This window comes from Mirounga leonina, unplaced genomic scaffold (genome assembly GCF_011800145.1).
Source record: "Mirounga leonina isolate KUSES-001 unplaced genomic scaffold, KU_Mleo_1.0 Mir_180, whole genome shotgun sequence".
NCBI classification, from domain to species: Eukaryota; Metazoa; Chordata; class Mammalia; order Carnivora; family Phocidae; genus Mirounga; species Mirounga leonina.
Window position 1 is genome coordinate 18,790,479 of NW_023270469.1, and position 19,505 is coordinate 18,809,983.

A 19,505-nucleotide genomic window follows, 5' to 3' on the forward strand; every position below is an offset into this window, starting at 1 on the left:
CCTGACCACACCTCCAGGCCGACCTCCAATCCCTGACCCTTGACTGACCCCAGACGCATGCTGATCCTCCATGCACCCATCCCAACCGTCTCTAGGGAGCCAGGGTGGGACTTGCTGTCCCAGGCACTTTGAACTGATGATGGTAAATCACGGGGAAGGGAGAAAAACAACCTCTGTGCGGCCCAGGCCCTATTTTTAGGAGATAATCTCTCCGCTCCTGGCAGATTCTGTGGGATGGGGGCCAAGCTCAACCAAGAGAGATGGGGTGGGCATCCTGGCTGGCCTGAAGAGTCTGAGAGACTCACAGAGGATCCCCAGCCCCGGGCTGAACTCTGAGGCCAGTCCCGCCATCCTGGGCCCAGCACACACACACACACACACACACACATACACACACACAAACGTGAGGTTCTGTGGACTACTGCAGTCCAAGCAGAGCTTCCTGTCCCTCTCCCAAGATCCTCTACTCAGCCTGCATCCACTTAGAAATCTCCAGGGTGCAAAGCTCTTCAAAGGTGGCATCTCATCTAATCTTCCCACCAAACTGTGAGGGCAGGATTACTGGCCCCGTTTGCCAGTGAGTTTCTTGAAGTTCAGAGAGATTAAGGGCTGCAGCTGGGAGTCTTGGAAGCAGACAAGGTGGGACTGTCTGGCCAAGGTTAGAATTACTTCTCCCCAAGTGTCCACAGCCTTCAGCGGCCTCGGCTCCCATGAGATCCCTGAGAAGGGCCTTAGATCGTCAGGCCAGCTCCTTCTTGTAAAATTGGGAAAGTGAATCACAAAGAGGTGAAGGGACCTTCCCAAGTCCAGCCAGCCGGTGGGATGTAGCACCTGAGCTGGGACCCTGGTCATCACCCCACTCTCTGGGTCTTTATTCTGGATGGATGGATAGGTAGATGGGTAGGTGGGTGAATGAGTGAATGAGTGGATGGGAGGGCAGGTTGGTGGATTGTAAATGGGTAAATGGGTGGATAGGTGGATGGGTTGGTAAGCAGATCGGTGGGGTACCAACAAAGGAAAGAGTGGATGTTGACAGGGCAAATTAAGGCACCTGCCCCAGTTTGAGGGCTTTTTTTCTTTGGCCTCCAGGCCCCAGGCCACCCTCCGATGGTGTCAGTTCTGGCGCTGACCCTAAGGTACATAATCCCCAGGGACACAGGCTCACTTTCCCTGAGTCTGTGGACATAAGCCTCTCCATGATCCGCAGCCTATTCTATAGAGGAAAGTGAGGGTCAGAGAGGGGGCATGGCTCCTCCTGGGTCCCAGAGGGAGAGAAACACAGAGACAGCACTGGTTTGTGGACCTGGCCATGGCTCAGTGAGTGCTAGTAGAGATTTCACTGAGGAGGCAGGCCTCATTCTGCAGGCAGGGCCTAGCTGCTAAGGCAAGGTGAGGAATAACTGGTGGCTCAGTGTGGATCCACGCTCTGCCTCATCTTTGCGGTGTGTTCCCAGGTGAATCACTTCACCTCTCTGAGCCTTGGTTTACTTGTTAATAAAATGGGCCTCACTACAGTGAAGTTGTTGAGAGGACTACATGAGATGATCCCCACAAAATGTGTTTAGCACAGCTCTGGGCACACAGCGGGAGTTGAGTACACGTGGCTTTCCCGGGTGCACAGACTGTTGGGGTACCCACTGCAGACGCCTATAGCCACCTACTCCCACATTCCCCTGGGCCCCATGAGGCCCAGGTGTTCGGGAGGGAGTATGAAGGGGAGCCCCAACTCTAGCCCCCACATGGCCCCGTTGGGTGACCCTGGGCAAGACACCCCCGCTGGCCTTGGCTCCTTGCCAGCTCTAAAGCTCTCTCTGGGGGGTTGTTGAGGGGTCTCACAGGGTTCAGACTGGTCTGGAGCTTCAGGGAGTCACAGGGTCTGCCCCAGTGGGGAGCTCATGCTCCCCCCTCCCAGGCCCCTTTCAGAGGCACTGGGCCAGATCAAAGGGACCCAGCACTGAGGATTGGGAGGCGGGCTTGGAAAGAATGTAAACATGAGGATATTTTTAAACTTTTTCCAGCCCCAGAGATTAGGGCTCTCGAAGGGAGAGGCCCAGAGGTCGGTCTGGCCCTCACTCACAAAGAAACAGTCTGGGGACCTCCATCTCAACCGTACCTACCTGTACCCACCCCAGGACTCTAGCTTGGGCCTCAGGGAGGTTCTTCCTCTGATCACACCTCCAGAGGTCCTGCTGCTGTGGGATCACGTGTTTCTAATGAGAGGACCTAAGAGATGTGGGAGGACCCAAAGGATTTCAAGGGTTATGGGGGCCTACCTGGCAGGGCTAGTGTTGAGAGACTGAGCTTGTAGACCCCTTGGCCACCCTGTCACTCCATCAGGTGCACACACATGCATGTGTGTGTGTGTTGTGTGTATGTGTGTGTTTGTGGGTGTGTAAGTTCATATTAAAGTCTGGTCTGCAGGGAGTCACAGTGTGTGAGTGTGCCAGGAACTCACCCCAGCCCCTCCCTTCCTCCCCTGCCCTAGCATCCCTAGCATCCCTCTCCCCAAGACCACTTGGATCAGTGGCGTTTGGTGGGGAGTGAAGCTGACAGGAGGTAGCTCGAAGGGAAGATGAGGAGGGCAAGGGGGCTGGGAGCAGAGGGCTGAGGAAGCTGGGGGAGGGGCCGGGGCCGGGTCTGAGCCATGCAGTGAGTCAGGCTGTGGGAGCTTCAGGGGCCACTGACGTGGTGGTGGGGGCGGGAGAGGGTTGCTTCCCCCCCAGGTATCGCAGTGACTCAGGAACTTGGACACAAAGCTCCCTCCATCTCCCCACTCTGGGTGTCACGGTGACGCTCACCCTGGGTCCTATGGCAACAGCCTCTTCCTCTGAGTGATGCCGCCACCCTCACACGCTCGTGCGACAGAGTGGAGCACCCACAGGAGTGTCACAGGGAGCCACTCAGTCGCAACATGCCGCCCTACCTTGTGATCATATCCCAGGGACTCCCACAGCCTTACCCTGTCCACATCCCCGCTGTTTGGGAAGTCAAAGGGGCAGAGTTCGCAGGAGTATTTGATAGGCAGGCCCGGCTGTGGTTACCAGGACAATGAGGGGCTCCAGCCCCAGGAGAGGCCTTGCTGGATGTTTGCCAGGCTTTAGGGGGCCGCTGTGCCACCTCGTCCTGCTTCTGGACCCAGAAAGGGACAAGTGAGCAGCTCCAGGTCACACGGCTCCTCAGTGGAGGGCAGGCTTCAGGACAGGCCTCAACAAGGTGGCGTGCTACCTTCCAGAGCCCATCCACTGAGGCAGCAGAGGCAGAGGACCAGGCCTGGTGCTATCTCCTAAGATGCTGTGGGACTTCAGGCCCAGGATGGTGCGGGAGCCGGATGGGGCGGAACTGCCAGCGCAGGGGGCCTGGTACTTGCCTGAAGATGTCGCTGTGTTGTCCCCGTGTGCATGCCCAGTTGCAGGGGCTGTTGCTATTCTTACCTACTTAGCGGTGGCCGCAGGGTCAAAGATAGTGGCTGGGTGGGAGGGAGTCATAAGCACCAGTCCCTTATCTGACACATTCTCTGGAAACTTGGCAGGGGCTGCCAGGCTTTGGGGGCCTGGGTAGGGGGCAATGAGATGGTCACATGGACTGGATTGGGGGATGGGCTCACTTGGGACAAGGCTTGCGGCATCTGTCTCTCCCACAGCCAGGCAAGGTCCCATCAGAAGTGGGACTTCCAGTGGGACTTCCTATGACCCGCAGGTCATCCTCAGCTTCCTACCCAGTCCCAACCATAATACACGACCCTGGAGTTTCTGATGCCCCGGAAGACAATGTGTTGGGTTCCCCGGTGAGGCCTGTAGGCGGGGGCTGCCTCTAGGGGGAGAGCACTGTATCGTGAGCCGCAGAAGCCCAGTTGGCCACGGTCCTGCCCACGTCTAGGCTGTGTGACTTTGTGCAAGTTGCTTCCCCTCTCTGAGATTCAGTTTCCTCATCCCTTTCCTAAGCTCTTGTAAGAATGACAAAGTCCAGTCGGTAGGAATTCAGGCCGAGGGCTGCGGATGTGTGTGCGTGCACGGTCGCTAGGGTGGGCCGCCAGGATGGGGAGGGAGAGGCACACAGGTTCTCCACCCTGGAGACTCCCGCCTCATGGATTTTCCATTGGCACGTCGGCACCCTCTCCCCCAAAATAGGCCCTAAGAGCCGTGTGCGACAGAGCCCAGACTGAGGGGACTTTTTTTAGCAGCCCTTTGATTGTCAGCTCTCAAACGGCCACTATTTCAAGCCCCAACGCCTGTAGGAGTAGGGCCAAGTGGGGGCTGGGGTCAGTTCAGTGGGCCTGGCTGGCTCCTGGAAGGCCGCCCCTGGGGGCCAGCCCCGCCCTCTGACACCCAGCATTGCCTACGGGGGGAGCACAGCATGCCCTGTGTATTGGGCTGAGGGCTTGTCCGTCCACCTCCAGGGAAGCTGCAGACCTGGCAAAAACCAACCTCATTTATAGAGCTCACCCCGAAGGCCACTGGCTACCGCGGCCAAGAGAAGAGCACATTGTGGGGATTAACTTAGATAATAAGAGCAAAGCCCTTACTTAGCGTAGGGGTTGGCACATCCCTGGCCCTCAGAAAATGAGAATAGCTACTATTATTTATGTTGTCATTACAGCTACAGTCATTCTTGGTTTTGCTGTTACAGTAACATTTTTTATCAGGTTTCCTTCCAGTCTTTTTATTTAAAATGTATTTATGTTTCTGAGTTCGGGTAATAATACTCCTCCCTCCACACAACTGGTTTCTGCAGAAAGGAACCCCTCTGACTCGGTTGGGGTGTTCCTCTCTGCATTCTGGACCCCTGAGACCGTTTCAGAATGTCTGTGGTATGCCCACAGCCTCTGTCATCTCAAATGCCATCAACCCCTGCCCTCATAGGGTTTCAGGGCCCCAGACACGGAAAGTCTAGTTCTAGATACTGGATCCCCAGATGGCTCCTGCACCTGGGTTCTAGAACCCTCCAGTTGGAACCTAAGGAAATGGGCTTGTTTCCACAGTTAGAAGTGAGGAAGAATTTTCTAGCTGTTCAGATGCAGAAGATTTGGCAGTGGGTCACGAGGAGAAATGAAGATGCTCTCGGCCTTCTGATCATAGTTTGTGGGGGGGGGGCAGTGATGGGGTGGGCTGCCAAGAAGAAGGGAAGAGGAGATGGGGTAGAAAGCCAGATTCTGGGAAGTGGCTGGGAAGGGAGAGAAAGGGAGAGTGGCTAAGCAGGCTTCCACTTCCCTTCTGGGGTCATTTCTCAGCAGGGCAGCAAGGTCAGCTGGGACTGGGGGTCACATGTTCCACCCTTGCCCCAAGTGGTTACTGCACAAGGTGAGACTTCCTCGTTACCCGAAGCACAGAAATAGGTCCCAGGTGATGGCCAGTGATCCGTGCCCAGAACTGCCAGGGTTATTCTGAGAGTGGCAGGCACAGAGCCAGGCCAGGCTTGCTGAAACGGGACCGAGCTGGAAGTGGCATCCTTGGCCTGAGGGCTCACCCTGCCCTTTCAGGAATCCTGAAAGGGGTGTGGGGACTGGAGCCATATGCAGGCCAACCCTCAAGAGGTGGGCTTCGAATCCTGACTAGGCCAGGGGATCTTGGACAAGCCACTTAGCATCTCCGAGCATCAGCGTCCTTCTCAAATGATAAGGACCTTGATCTCTGCCTCTCAGGATAGTTGAGAGAATTCTGTGAAGCTGACAGATGGTGCTAAATTGATGTGGGCATCTCCATTTCAGCTGTCCCAGAGCGCAAGCCCAGGGGTCCAGAGAAGGCAAGGGCCTTGTCTGCATAGCCCACTGGCTAACGGGCCTCTTACCCACCAATCTGAAGGAGTCAGAGTCAGGCACAAAAGCACGTTTTTGGAAGGGCTTGTGGGGATTTTCCAGGAAAAACTCCATCCAACTGGAGAATTCCATTCCCAGCCCTGCTGCCCAGGGCTCAGGGTAAGGAGGGGATGCTCTGGCTTATTCTGGTTCTGTCCAACTCCCACTCCTCGCCCGCAAAGCCCAGGTCAGGGTGCCTCAAACCATAATCTTCTGCTATTTGCCTGAGGCCCCAAGGTCCCACTCAAGGGTCCTCCCCCGACCCCTCATCCCTTCCAGGGGCTCTCCCCTTCCTTCATCCAACGTGTCCTAGCATTTTCCCTGGAGCCAGTCCCTGCCTTCAGGGTCAGCCCCGATGGACATGGACGAGCCGGCCTGGGGGCCGCTGACTAGGGGAGAGATGGCCCTTGACCTGGCTCAGGGGGTGGGAGTTGACAAAGGCAGCCGGAGTAGGGAAGGATAGCCAGGCTGGGACAACTGCCAGGAAAATCTCAGAGGACTGGGACATGCTGTAACATACTGTGACATTTCCGTGAGGCTGGAGCACAGGTTTGAGGGAGTCCGATGGGCACTGTAGTCAAGGGTGGGAATTGAACTGAACCCAGTTATTTGTTGAGCTGGAATTGGAACCCAGTTGCTTCCCCAGCCCAGACCTCTTTCTTCTCAGCTACCCCCACCAGGGTTTTCCCTGCATTTGGCCAGGGTGGGGTCCTCTTGGTGGGGAGGGCCAGGCTGGCAAATAGGAATCTCAAGACATAACATGCAGGGTATCACAGCTGGGCCCAGGGGGACCTGGCTCACTTTGCCACAATGTAGCCACCCTCTGGGATATTCCTGCACCCACAAAATGTACTTTCTGCCCATAAAGTTCCCCGGTGGTGATAAGACATTGAGCTCTGCTGAGAGCAAAGCTTTTGTAGGGTCCCAGCAGGGCCCTGGGCACCCCCAGGCCCACTCTGTCATTTTATCTCAACTTCAGCCTAGCACCTGTCCCCTATCCAGCTTCAGCCACCATCTCCTCCCCTGGGGAGGGGAACAGGGCTCCCTTCCACCCTGCAGGCTGGCGCCAAAGTTTATGAGCCAGTGCAGAAGCCTCTGAGAGCCAAACGGGTGGAAAAAGTTACCCGGTTCTAAATCAGCCAGCCTCTGGGTGATCTCATCCCCTTCCCAATATAGTCACAGTCCCCTCCTCCACTGCCAGCCCCTGGCCCGTGGGCTAAGTCACGAGGGAGCTGCTGGAGGGGCATGTGTGAGGGCTGGGGGTGGGGGGAGGGAAGGATTTCAACTTAGGGTCACACTGTACATTCTGTTTCATAATGTGATTTCCCACCCCACCCCCCACTTACAGTATTTCCATTTAGCAATTTCCCGTCTAATAATAACGATCTTCCACCATCACTTCTTTTCACTGTCTCTTTAAAGTCCACCCGACTTTGCACCAGAATCTCTTTGTCCAGTATATTGAGCAAGGCCATGTCAGCGGTGTCCACTTTCTCTTTCTTACCAGCACCAGGGCCATGGCCATATTTGTTCAGCCCCCTTTCTGCAGTTGCCTGGTCCGCTCTCTCTGATACATTCGGACAGGTGCTGGGCAGGAGAGCAGGTTTCACTGTATGGCTGAATAGTTCTGGGCTCTCCCCCAAGCCAGAGGTGACAAGCCTAGGGCAGGGAGGGGGATCAGAGACCAGTCCAGGGCCCCGAGGTCAGGAGAAGCAGGGCAGGCTGTGATCTGCTGCTCCCTCCTACCTGCTTGAGGCAAGCAACTCCTCCCCCAGTTTCCACCTGCTCTTGCCCTCCCATCCCCACAGGCCAGGCTGACTGGAGACACAAGTAAATGCCATACACAGAGTGTCCTCTGTCGCAGGCACACAGCCCCACTGCAGGCAGAAGCAGAGGCCCAGCCTCAGGGCGGGACCCCTCACAGTCTGTCCAAGTCACATCTTGCCAAATGTCCCTCCAGCTTCTGCTAGAATGCTTCCACAGACACACAGCTCCCTCCTTCCTGCCAGGCTTTAATTTAAGGGAGCAGAGAGGGCATGTTTGTTTGCTTTTTTTAATCACGTGAATTCAACAGAATCGCATGATTCAACAGATCACATGAAAGCGAAGAGGAAGTTTTGAAGTCAGATACCAGGGTTCAAAACTCAGCTCCACATTTACTAGTTTTGAGATCTTGAGCACATCAGTTCACTTTTCCGGGCTCAGTTTCACCATCTGTAAAATGGGTTCATGATACTCACTTCATATGGTTGTGAGATTTACTATGAAGGATTGGTTCATGTGCTTATAGAGGCTGAGAAGTCCCATGCTCTGCTCTCTGCAAGCTGGAGGCCAAGAAAGGCAGCGGTGTGGGTCCAGTGCAAAGCTGAAGGCCTAAGAACCACCGGAGCCAATGGTATAAGTTCCAGTCAGAGTCCATAGGCCCGAGAACCAGGAGCACCAGATGTCCCAGAGCAGAAGATGAATGTCCCAGCTCAACGGACCGCACATTTTTCCCTTCCCTGGTCTCTTTGCTCTATTCCAGTCCTGGGCTAATGCCCACCCACTTCTGTGCTCAGTCTACTGTTTCCAATGCTAATCTCTTCTGGAAACAGCCTCACAGACACACCCAGAAATAATATTTTACCAGCTTTCTGGGCATCCCTTAGCCCAGTCAGGTTAACAGAAAATTAACCATCACAACCGTCAGTCAGATTGACCACTTATCAAGACCTTGCTGCACACGAATGTCAATCCCCAGTGTCACAGTTGCTAAGTTGAGCCCAGATTCAAGAGGAGGAGAATTAGACCCCACAGCTTGATGGGAGGAGTGGCAAAGAATCTGTGATCATCCTTCAAATCACAACAAGGATCAAAAGGTGGAGGGTTCCAGGCTCCCTCCCAGAGGTGACCAGGGAGGCACCCTGACTAATGGAAGAGGTGACCTCAGCTTGTGGAGGAAAGACCTCCTTCTCTTCTCTCACTTCTTTCTTCCTGTGTCATACCTGTTGGAGGAAGCTGGAGGGGGAGGATTCTGAGCTTTCTCCCAAGGGTGAGGGGGAGCCTGGAAGGTTTGGAGCAGATGAGTGATACATAATATTCAAGTCCAACCAGGATCACTCTGGCTGCTGTGTGCTGGGTGGAGGTGACTGGAGGGGGCAGCAGTTGTTTGGGGGTGAGGGTGGGGGTAAAGGTGGTTTGGACCACTCTTGGGGCTGGGACAGGGGATGGGGCAGGAGGAACAGACTCCAGAGCTGGGCGGCTGTCTGTGGGGCCCGGCTGCAGGGAGCAGGAAGAGGAGGTGGGAAGGGTTCAGAGGTGTGGGGCAGTCCACCGAGGGGAGCACCCACACTGGGGGAGATTGGAAAAGGTGGCAAGCGATCCCCCACCACCTATAGCCCACCACCTGGCTCTGCAGTCTTGGGGTTTCAGCAGCCCTGTTCCCTCAAACAGGGCTAAGTGATCGCAGGACAGGGTCCTTCTCCCACCCTACACTCATTCCGGGTCTGGTGAGGCTCCCTGAAGGGTGTCCCAGGCTGCAGTCCCAGGGAGCCCCTGCTCCGGCAGGGCTGTGCCTCAGGGTCTCATCTCTGGAATACTGTCCTCCCAGTCGCTCCAGCTGTGGCCGGCACCAACACGGCCAGATGGTGACATCTAGAGGCAGCCTCCTGTCTCACAGTGCTTCTGGGCAGAATCCCACAGCCTGCACGGGTGGTGCCAGCCGAGGGCTCCCCATTGGTGTTCCGGTGGTGCCATCCTCAGGACTGAGTGACCAACCACCATGCAGAGCTCAGGAAAGACCCGACTCCTCCGTCCCTCCATGCCAAAGCCCAGTTTGGAGTCAGCAAAGCCCCTGGAGCCCCAAGTGAACCCATGGATACTCTTCCCTCCCACAAGCAAGGAACTGTGGGCTCCGTGACATTCCCATCCCCCTACCCGCTGCGCCACTTTATCTCAGAGGAAGGGTCTTCCCAGCCGCTCAGCCAACCTCTTCTCACAGAGCCAGCCCTTCACCTCCACCTCACCATCCAGGCCCATCCTGTGTCCTGAGTCCCACGGGAGAATCTCTCACCTCTCCTTAGCGATGCTTTTTAAATCACTTGTGCATTTCCATCTCTCCACACCCATGGGTTTTCTGGTACCAGACACTCCTCGCCCCCTTTCCTCACACCTCTTCACACCACTGCTCATGGTTTTCCTACTACTCCTCTGACCTCTCTTTGGCTGATCCCTCTTCCTCTGCTCCTCCCTAAATCATCCATCCCTCTGTCCATCCCCACCTCCTTCCTCATTCATTCTACAATCAGCAGGGCAGGGGGCCAGGCCTGATGTTACAGCGGTGGAGTGGGGAGGAGAAAAACAAGGACAAATGCCCCAAAGCACCTGGTTGCAACCTGCCAGGGAAGTGAAGAGATGGGGGTGGGATCTGCGGGGCTGCCCCCCACCTCCATGCTGCTGAGGAGCAAGCCACGCCCACAGCCCTTTCTGCGCTCCCTGCCTGGCGGCGCTCACTTTCCTATCCGCAGAGACCACCCGAAGGGATCCCCTTGCCCACCCAGCCACATTTGGCTACCTCCCCTCTCAGCCCTCACTGCACTCTCATCCCTACTTCCATAAAGACCCACTGGACCGGACCCACCCCTGTGCTTCACTCCTCTTGCTCCTTTCCCTGCTCTGTGTGGCCCATCCCCGTCGCCACTTTGCCCAGTGTCACGCCTCTCAGCCTCCCACTGGGAGGGGCCATCCCCGGCGCCTGGACCTGGGGCACACGAGGTTTGTGCAGGGTGGACTGGACAGAGAGCGGTTGGTGACAGACATTCTTTTTGTTCATCTCCTGTAGGGAGGACGAGGTTGGGCCAGTTAGGCCTTTCCAGAATGCTGGAAAGGCAGGAAGAGTTAAGACGTGGGAAAGAGCAGGTTCGGCAAAGTCCCTCCCCAGACCACTTTTCCAGACGTGAGGGAAAGGAATGTGTGCTGGCCTACTTATTGCCCCCTTGCTCCTCCCAGCCGGCCGGGCAGTTTCCCATACGGAACAGATCAGGTCAGGGGCTAGTGGAACATAGACACTCTGACCCCGAGAAGTCTGGTAAGGATTCACCTGTGCCAGAGGGAGCTGCGTGGAGCACCGGCCACCCACGATTCAGAGGGCCACCAGCCTGGGAACCACTTCAGGGCATTTATTTATTTATTTATTTATTTATTTATTTATTTATTTATTTTATTTATTATTTATTTGAGACAGAGAGAATGAGAGACAGAGAGCATGAGAGGGAGGAGGGTCAGAGGGAGAAGCAGACTCCCTGCTGAGCAGGGAGCCCGATGCGGGACTCGATCCAGGGACTCCAGGATCATGACCTGAGCCAAAGGCAGTCGCTTAACCAACTGAGCCACCCAGGCGCCCTCACTTCAGGGCATTTAGTAGCATCAAGTCAAATAAAAACAAAAACTCTAGATATGAAGGAAACAGCATAAATTTATTTCTTCCCTTGGAAGGAGTCCGAAGAGCTCAATCTTGAAAATTTAATTCTCCGTTTCCCTTGTATTTTTTCCCCTTGTATTTTTATCGTGTTCCAAAATGATGGAATATTGGAACACATGTGTTAAGTATATCTAGCTCCTTTTCAGCACCACCTACTTCTCCATCCCATCCCCACCCACCCTGGGCCAAAACTGTGCAGTGAGTTTCATGCATTATGTTCCCTTTCTGAAGGGGCCAGTACTGGGACAAGTGGATGGACTGTGGACTTGGTTCAAATCCCAGCCCTACCACAGTGTCAGGGGCAAGTTCTTTAGTTTTATGATATTAAAGAGGGAAATTGCTCCTCTTGTTATCTTCATCAGACCACAGACATTCCCTTTTCTACCTTTCCCTCCCCCAAATCTGCTCCTCTTCAAGCCCAGATGAACCACCCTAGACCACACTGAAGTGTTAACGACTCAATAGTTGGATTGCATTTTAAGAAGCACCCACAGGGGCAGTCCTTAGGAGCTTTCTCTCTCCAGAGGCAGGGAGACAGAGCTCAGGGAGTGGGGGTGGGATGGAGGGGGGTCTTCAACACTGGAGATAGCTGCCTGGAACTTTTCCCCAAAGCTGGCCCTGCATTTAACACAAGCTCAGCAGGCCTTGGCATGGAGCGTGTGGAGTCCCTTACAACAAAAGCCTTCACTTCCTTTTCCTTCATTTCAGGTCCCCGCACACACGGTTAACACTAAATGAGGACTTTCTGTGTGGTCAGCGGCCATCAAAAATTTGCAGAGGAAACTTCTTTGGGGGTGGGGGAGGGGAGACCTTGAACAGACTAAAATGTTCCATGGCCAGATAAAGGTGGTGAATCAAAGCCTGGTCTAATCTAGTACCCTAAGGCCCGAAAGAAATTACTATTCAAACCAAAAGAAACCAAATTTCATCTTGCCTCTTTTATTTACAAGTTTCATTTAAATATCTCTAAGAGAAAATCAATGTCAAATAAGAACATTGCTATCCAGCTTAAAATACAAATGTCAGTAAATATTAAAGAACAGGGTTAATCATTTTTCCAAGTCAATGCTTGATAAGAATTATTTTCCAGGAAGCAAGTTACACATCAGGTGCCCCAGGCATAAGGGACAGAGCCTCAGCCTGCTCAGCCACCCGTGTTCCCTCTCGGTGATACACGAGGCAGTTCGCATGAGGACAGTACCACCAGCCTTTATATCCCAGCTCCAAAGCTACACCGGGGTTTTTTCTGCCAGGGGAAGGAGTCATGTTCAGAGACAAATGCACCACTTTAAGATGAAACTAGGATGGCTCAGTTCCAGGATCCTCTGGTTTAATCTGGGAAGTAGAGGCCTCCCAAGAGCTGTCAAATGAAGATAGGTTACCAGGAACTGATGGACAAAAGAGTCAAGCCAGACTCCTTCTGAACACATTTTCTTGTTCCATACAATTCATTATTCTCTTCTTTCGCTGACTCAAGTTCAAACTGTTTATATTTCACTTACATACAAAAGGTGCCAGCTCAATTGCGTCTAACCTAACTTTTACCCAGTGTGTCCAATACGAACGATCTTTTAGGCCAATCACACTTCTGGGAAAACTATGATTATATATTAATGTACCTCAAAGTTCACATTTTCATTGTAACAAATCAGCTTTTTAAAAAAATAACAAATTAGCTTTAATGTTACAAATAATCCTTCAGAAAACTGAATCTAAGTAACTCGACCTAGCATACTAATTTGAATTTAGAACTATACCATCCTCTCTATTTTGACCAATCCCCAGAATCAGCAATGCTGTATTATTTATATATAAAACAATATCTAAATTATGCCAATATTACCAAAGTTTCTTACCTAAACTAATACGCAGTTTAAAGAAACAAGGCATACTTTATTCAAGTTACATCCAAAATATTAAATGGTCAATGTTATTTTTTAGTTAGTTTTAGATGTCTCAAAATTGAAAGCTTTACATAAAGAAATGATACATGCTTTGGAAGACTGACAAGTGCCACCAACCCCCTCTCAAATCCCAGTGTCCTCAAGCAATAGCCCGTGTGTCTCAGAAAGGCCAATGACACCAGAAGGGTGGTCCGGGAGACAGACATGCTGGGGCTTAACCAGGACACTCTCCTTGGAGCATTCAGGGAAAGAGCTGAGAGAGTTCACAGTGGAAAAAGGCAGACAATAAACCGGCCTTTCTTCCATCTCGATATACCGATTAGAAAGCAGGCAATATATTAGGCAGGGAGAGAACACAGATATGCTTGGAGAAGCAGGCGGGAAGTCTGTATCCTCTCAGCTGTCCCCCGAGTTACTGAATCAGATGCATTTTATGACCCACGGCAGGCTCCCAAACAGGATTCAGACAGTCTGTAATGCTCCGAGGTGCACGAGGGTTTAGCTGGCATTAAGAACAAAGCATGTCAGACGAGCAGTCTTCAGCTCCAGCAACAAACCTTCATGCAAGCACAATAGTGGTGATTCACGTTTCATTTCTCAGTCTAGGAGATCAAAAGGAACACTAATGGTTTCAGAATAAAAGGACCGAGGCTGAAGCACTGAGTGGAGACGAACCCCTATCATTGAACAGTTACACTGGAAAACGGACAGGGGAATGTCCCCCAGCTAGAAGTCCCCCAACATGTGAATGAATGTCACTGGGACATGAAAAGTCAAACTCTCTTTTCTTTCAGTGGATGGCACAAGGTGGAGATGAGGAGAGGATCAACCAACGTAGTGCAGGAAGATGTAACTGTCAGCTTTGTGGGATTATATTTGTGTTTCTGTTTAGGGACACATTTCCTGTTGTTTAAATGCCACCGCAATTCACGAGAACATGAAATTTGTTCCCCAAGAAAGGAGGCACGTGGTTTAATTTGATATCAAGACAAAGACTGTTCTGCCCACAGAAGCCATTATGGGTCACATTTTTGTTTTTGCCAACTCCTATACTAAATATGGTCTGGTCCCTGAGGAGTAGCCCGGCGGTTCAGCCCACAGTCTCGAGGCAAGTGTCCCGTCTGACAAATCTCACTCCTCCCTCTTCCCCACTGCCTCTCCAGATGCAGGCAGTCCTGGTTAGCGACTTCTCAGTCCTTCGTGTTTTCACCCGTCCAGGTTCAGGCTGAGTCTTACTTAAGACCACAATCCACTGCATCAGCCAGTCCTGCCCACTCACCTGTCACAACTATGACCCTACGTAATCACATTTTCTCCTTCCCTGCAACTCTCTGAAGAGGGAGCCTTCCTCCCAGACAGTACTGCGCAGTCAGCAGCAGCAAAGCACGGGTAGGAGGATTAGGTGGAATTCACAGAAGAACGTTTGAGAGGTATAATCAGAAAGGCTAAGTGCTCTAAATAACCCGCGCAGAGGCTAAGCTCCGCAGGGTATTTTATTAATGCAGGGAAGGCCAGGAATCAAGGCTGAGACAGAAGTTACCTCCGAGTATGGCTCAAGGTTTAAGGGGTGGGACACAGCAGAAGGGATCACAAGCTGCACAAGTGAATTCAGCTGGTCCAGAGGCCTAGCCACCCCCGCCCCCTCAGCTGAAAATCAAGATGAGTCATTCCAAGCATGCTTACAGCAGGCCTATTTGCAAGTTTGAGGGCTCAGTTTTAGAACAAACTAAAATGCAACGAGGATGCAGCATCACAAAGTGTTTTCACAAGTATAATCACACAAAAAAGTTAGAATATTGCATAGAAAAGTATTCTAGAATATGTTTTGTAAACCTAGGTCTTAGTAATTTAAAAATAAAAAATAAAACCTCTCTTCATAGTCTAGACGTCCATGATTGTGAATCAGGAAAAACTGCCAAGTCTGCCGATTTTGCGGCACCTCCTCAGAAAATCCTGAAGTTGTTCATATTCCTAGAACGATAATTAAATTTACCCTTTGAAGGCTCAGGCTGACAGTCTAACAACAGTGTCTTTATAAAAGGACTTTGGCTCTGGGCCCCAGTCCATATGCTTTCAATGCTCTGCCCTCTCTACGTAGAAAAGGTGACCAAACACATGGGGACATGAAATCATTCCACTGTTTTTAAACCAACGCTGTTTTTTTCCTCATGTCAGTCTGTGATTAAGCAAGCTACATCTGCTGGGCTTACTGTCTGAAGAGCCAGCTTAAGACTACGCGAAAAATGTCTTAGCAAAGCATTTAAGTTGGCCTTGGCCGTACGCGAGCCTCTCAACCCCCCTTGTAATATGCATCTATCGAGTCTGCGTTAAAATACACCACCGTGACAGTGATGTCATCCCTGTACATCCTCGCCAGGTCCTCTGGCAACGTCAGCATCGCTGTTAGCCGCTCCGGCTCCATCTCCCCGTACTCATTGGTTCCTATGGCGTGTCTGATGAGACGCGTGGCTGCGTTCTGGTCGGCTGCGTGGAGCCCCTGGGCCTTCCTCTGCAGCAGCAGGCTCTGCATGAGCCCCAGGTGGGCAGGTCTCCGGGCCAGGTCTGGCTTGTGCCGACCCACTTCGGCCAGGTGCTCCACCACCAGCCTCACCACGTCCTCGTTGCCCAGCACGTCCCACAGGCCGTCCGAGGCCAGCACGAGGAACTTATCCTGGGGCCTCAGCCGGTGGTAGGTGACCTCAGGCTCGGCAGTCAGGTAGGGCGGAGTATAGTAGTGGGGGGGGGGTGAATCGGTAAATGCTGAGGGCCTCGGTGTCAAAGCCCCGCCCCAGGACGCCGTGCTGCAGCTCTTTACTCCACTTCAGCTGGACGTCCCCAAAGGCCCTGCAGGGCATGAGGACGCCCAGCAGCCTGTGGTCCACGATGACCGTCCTGTCCTCTGATTCAGGGTGCTCCCTCTTCAGCCGTGACAGCTCAGCCGGGTTCCAGGCATTGTGGTCGCAAGTGAGGGGCAGACAAGACCACATGCCATTGTCTTCCTGGACCCCAAGGATGGCCCGACAGTCACCAGCGTTTGCCACATGCAAGTGAACTCCATCCACGTGGGCCATGCAAGCTGTTGCCCCAGAGAAGGCGACCTGGAGTGAAAGGTTCCTTGTCATCTCATCTTCCAGGGGGGCCTGGACTTCCAGCGAGATGTCAGAATCCAGTCTCTGGAAGGAGTGCATTAACGCTTCCTTAATGTTGAGTCCCATTTCCATGTGCAGGTCAAGCAGCTCCTGCCAGTAGACGCGGAGGTGATCGAGGTGCACTGATGTGACATCCTTGTAGATACTGTCCCCTGGGTGCTTGAGCCAATGCAGGATAGGCAGCAGGGGCTTCATGCTTTCCATGGCGCCCTCCATCTGTTCCAGGGTCTGCTGGGACATCAGTGACACAGCCACGTAGTAGAAGAGCCTCTCGCTCACTGCCTGAGCACACGCATGGCCACCGTGTCCGTCAAAGATGCCAAACATTAGCCCGTTGGTCTGCAGGCAGGAGGCGATACCTCGCCGGTCTTCCACTGGGGAATTGGCAGCCAGCTGGTTGCTCTCAAACCGCAGCACTGAATTTGGGACCCCACTGACGAGGTCAAGAGTCTTGTGGGCTGACTCGCCGGCTCGCAGCACTTCATTTACCTGCTGAGGGCTGAGCTGCAACTGAAAGTCATCTTCCTCTGTTGATGTGTGTCTGTAGGCTTTCTGCAGAGCGACGTCACTGCACGGGACACTGATTTTTCCGGAGCCTGGTACCTGGGAAAAGAGTCTCCATCTTGCTTTATTTCTATTGGAGGCACACCTTGAATAGAAACGTCTGCCCCCCTGGAACGTGGCAATGCTGTTCCTTGCAGAGTTTTTTAAGATCCAGAAGGGCAAAGTACTTGACATTATGAAACTACACCAGCAAATGTGTTCCTTCAGCAAAAGGGGCTTTCTTTAGACCTGAAAATTAAAGCGTTGAAGAAAGCTCAAATTCAATTTCTTAAAAACAACGACTTCTGAAAACATGTGCTACCATTCTGAACAAAAGCGACTTAAGATAAACTTCAAAAGAGCTGACTAAATTCAAAATACTTAGTCTCCCTACCTCCCATTACAACACATAAATAATATTCCAGAAAATGGAGAAAACAGGGTTTTTATACGTTCTCCACTCTTAGCCACTGAAGGCTTCCCCACAGGGCTTACTCATTCCTCACAGCTGACCCAGGGGCCCCCCTTTTTCTTTTCCTTCCCAAATCCTTTCCCTTGCCAGAGCCCACGGTCTAGCTCCCATGTTCACTTTCTCTAGCAGACTGTTTAAATTTTTATTGAAGTATCTGCTTTTCCACTGTTCTGTAAGCTCCATGAAATCAGAAACCTAGGCTCCCTTACTCACCAGTGGCTTTCCCAGTGCCCGGCCCCATACGAGGTACACAACAGGCCCTCAACTACTGGCTGGACATAGCACTTCCAAAGGCCCAAGAGCACACCAGGTATGACCCTAGCTGTCTGACATCAGACACACTGCTTCACTTGCCTGCGCTTCAGCTGTCTGACAGTGGGATGAGAATACCAGCCTCATGAGGTTTTGTGAGGATTTAATGAAATTTGACCCTTCTGCTCCAAAAAGGTAGTTATTACTTTTATCATTAGGTGACTCCTCTAGTCATTCTGTATACATTTTTATATAGTTGAAACCACAACTTACACCGTGGTTTTCTTTTTAAGAGCATTTTATTCATGATAATACATTTCATGCATGTGCAATACCCCATTTTGGCATAAACAATCTCAATTTACTTAACTGTCCTCTAATGTTGTAGATTCAGAGGTCGTTTCCACTGGCTAACATTTTATGAAACACCAAACTGCACTGCCTTGCACACCAACATTTTCCCTACTTAGGTTTTAACCTACTTATTTCCCAAAGGAGGAATCAGTAGGTCAAAGGGTGTAGACTCATACTGCCAAACTGATTTCCAAAAGATTCACATCTGCTTCTACAAGGACATGAAGGGAACAGTTTCCTAGCACCTTCAACAGACTCTGGTGGCATTTTTTCTTAGGAAAAAAAAACAAAACCTGCTCTATTTTCTGTTTTCTTGGGTGACCTAAGAGGAGCGTTTCCCACATGTTTTCGGATTTCGTTCAGGAGACCTGCCCTCTGCCAAGGTTGTCTGTTGGGGCACTGGGAGCTCTCAGAACTGAGGATCGCCCCCCCCCCCCCCCGTTCCCCCGTCCCACCTCCCACCGAACTTGGGCCCGGGCGGTAGGTCAAGGACTACAGAGGGCGCCTGGCACCTCCCACCCCTCTGGGGCCCTGCTGAGAAACCAGACAACAGTGTCCGACGCAAGGCGGTCCGCCGCAGCCGCAGCCAGGATCCAGTTTCGTGTCCCTCGAAAAAACAAACAGGTCCCAAGTTCAAGTCTCTGACCCATAGCCTCATAGATAAGAGTTCGGTCTCCGGAGTCCACCAAGCCCGATCTCCCTCAAGCCCCGGCGCGGCCACGTCCCTGAGCCCCAGCTTCCCAGCCTGAAAAACAGGCAAATTCAGTCGAGGCGCCTAACTCACAGTGGGTGCTCCAGGGGCTGAAGCAGCTCGTGCGGGTGCCCGCGTCCGAAGCCAAGGGTCCTTGGCAAGTCCGCGAGCCCACGTGGCGCGTGCGCGCGATGGGGTGACTGTGGCTGCGGGCCCGCCCCCTCACCTCACCTCACCTCACCCCGGCTCTCCACCTCATCACCTGATCCGATCCTGCGGGCCGGGGAGGACCAAGGCACAGGGGACACCCTGCGGGTGGAGGAGTCCCCAACCCACGATCGCCCCTTCCCTACCTCGGACCTTCGCTCCCCTCTCACCAGCTTGCGCCACCGCCACCCCGTCCGTCCCGTCAGTCCCACGCCTGCGCACGGTGCCGCGGCTGCCACTCCTCCCGCCTCACCTCCTTGAAGCGGCCCCCTGTGCAGATCCAGATGGAGAAGGAAGCATCCTCTCGCCGGCCCTTATTGGTTTACCTGCGGAGGCGGGCCTTTGACGGACAGAGGAATTGCCCAATGGCTAAGGAGGACGAGAGGGCGGGCAGGGCGGGAGGGACCAAATCCGGTTCCTCCCCACCCGTCCCCACCAGTCTCCTGGGCTCTAGTGGTGGGTGGGCCGAGCGCCCCGCAGGCTACTCCACCGGGCATTCAAGTGGCTGGCAACCCCACCACGTGACCGCCCACTCTTCACACCCCAAACCGAGCAGCCCCTTCAGTTCGTTGCTGTTGTTTAATATACCTCACGGCTTCCCCTCCATTGCTTTGCCGGCCCGTCCAGACTCCTCTCCCAGGCGTCACAGCCTTATATTCAACCGCTTGGCCACCTCCCTCTGGA

At 53.0% G+C, this 19,505-nt stretch overlaps 1 protein-coding gene across 1 annotated transcript; it reads right to left on the reverse strand.

Annotated features, from left to right (window-relative positions):
- Window positions 1-12,172: 12,172 nt before the first annotated feature.
- Window positions 12,173-19,109, reverse strand: PDP2 (pyruvate dehyrogenase phosphatase catalytic subunit 2). The gene is given in 3 exon segments (XM_035025043.1): window positions 12,173-15,896; window positions 15,898-17,094; window positions 19,075-19,109. Coding segments are annotated over 2 exon segments (1,596 nt in total). The 5' UTR covers window positions 17,041-17,094; window positions 19,075-19,109; the 3' UTR covers window positions 12,173-15,443.
- Between the last annotated feature and the right edge of the window lie 396 nt (window positions 19,110-19,505).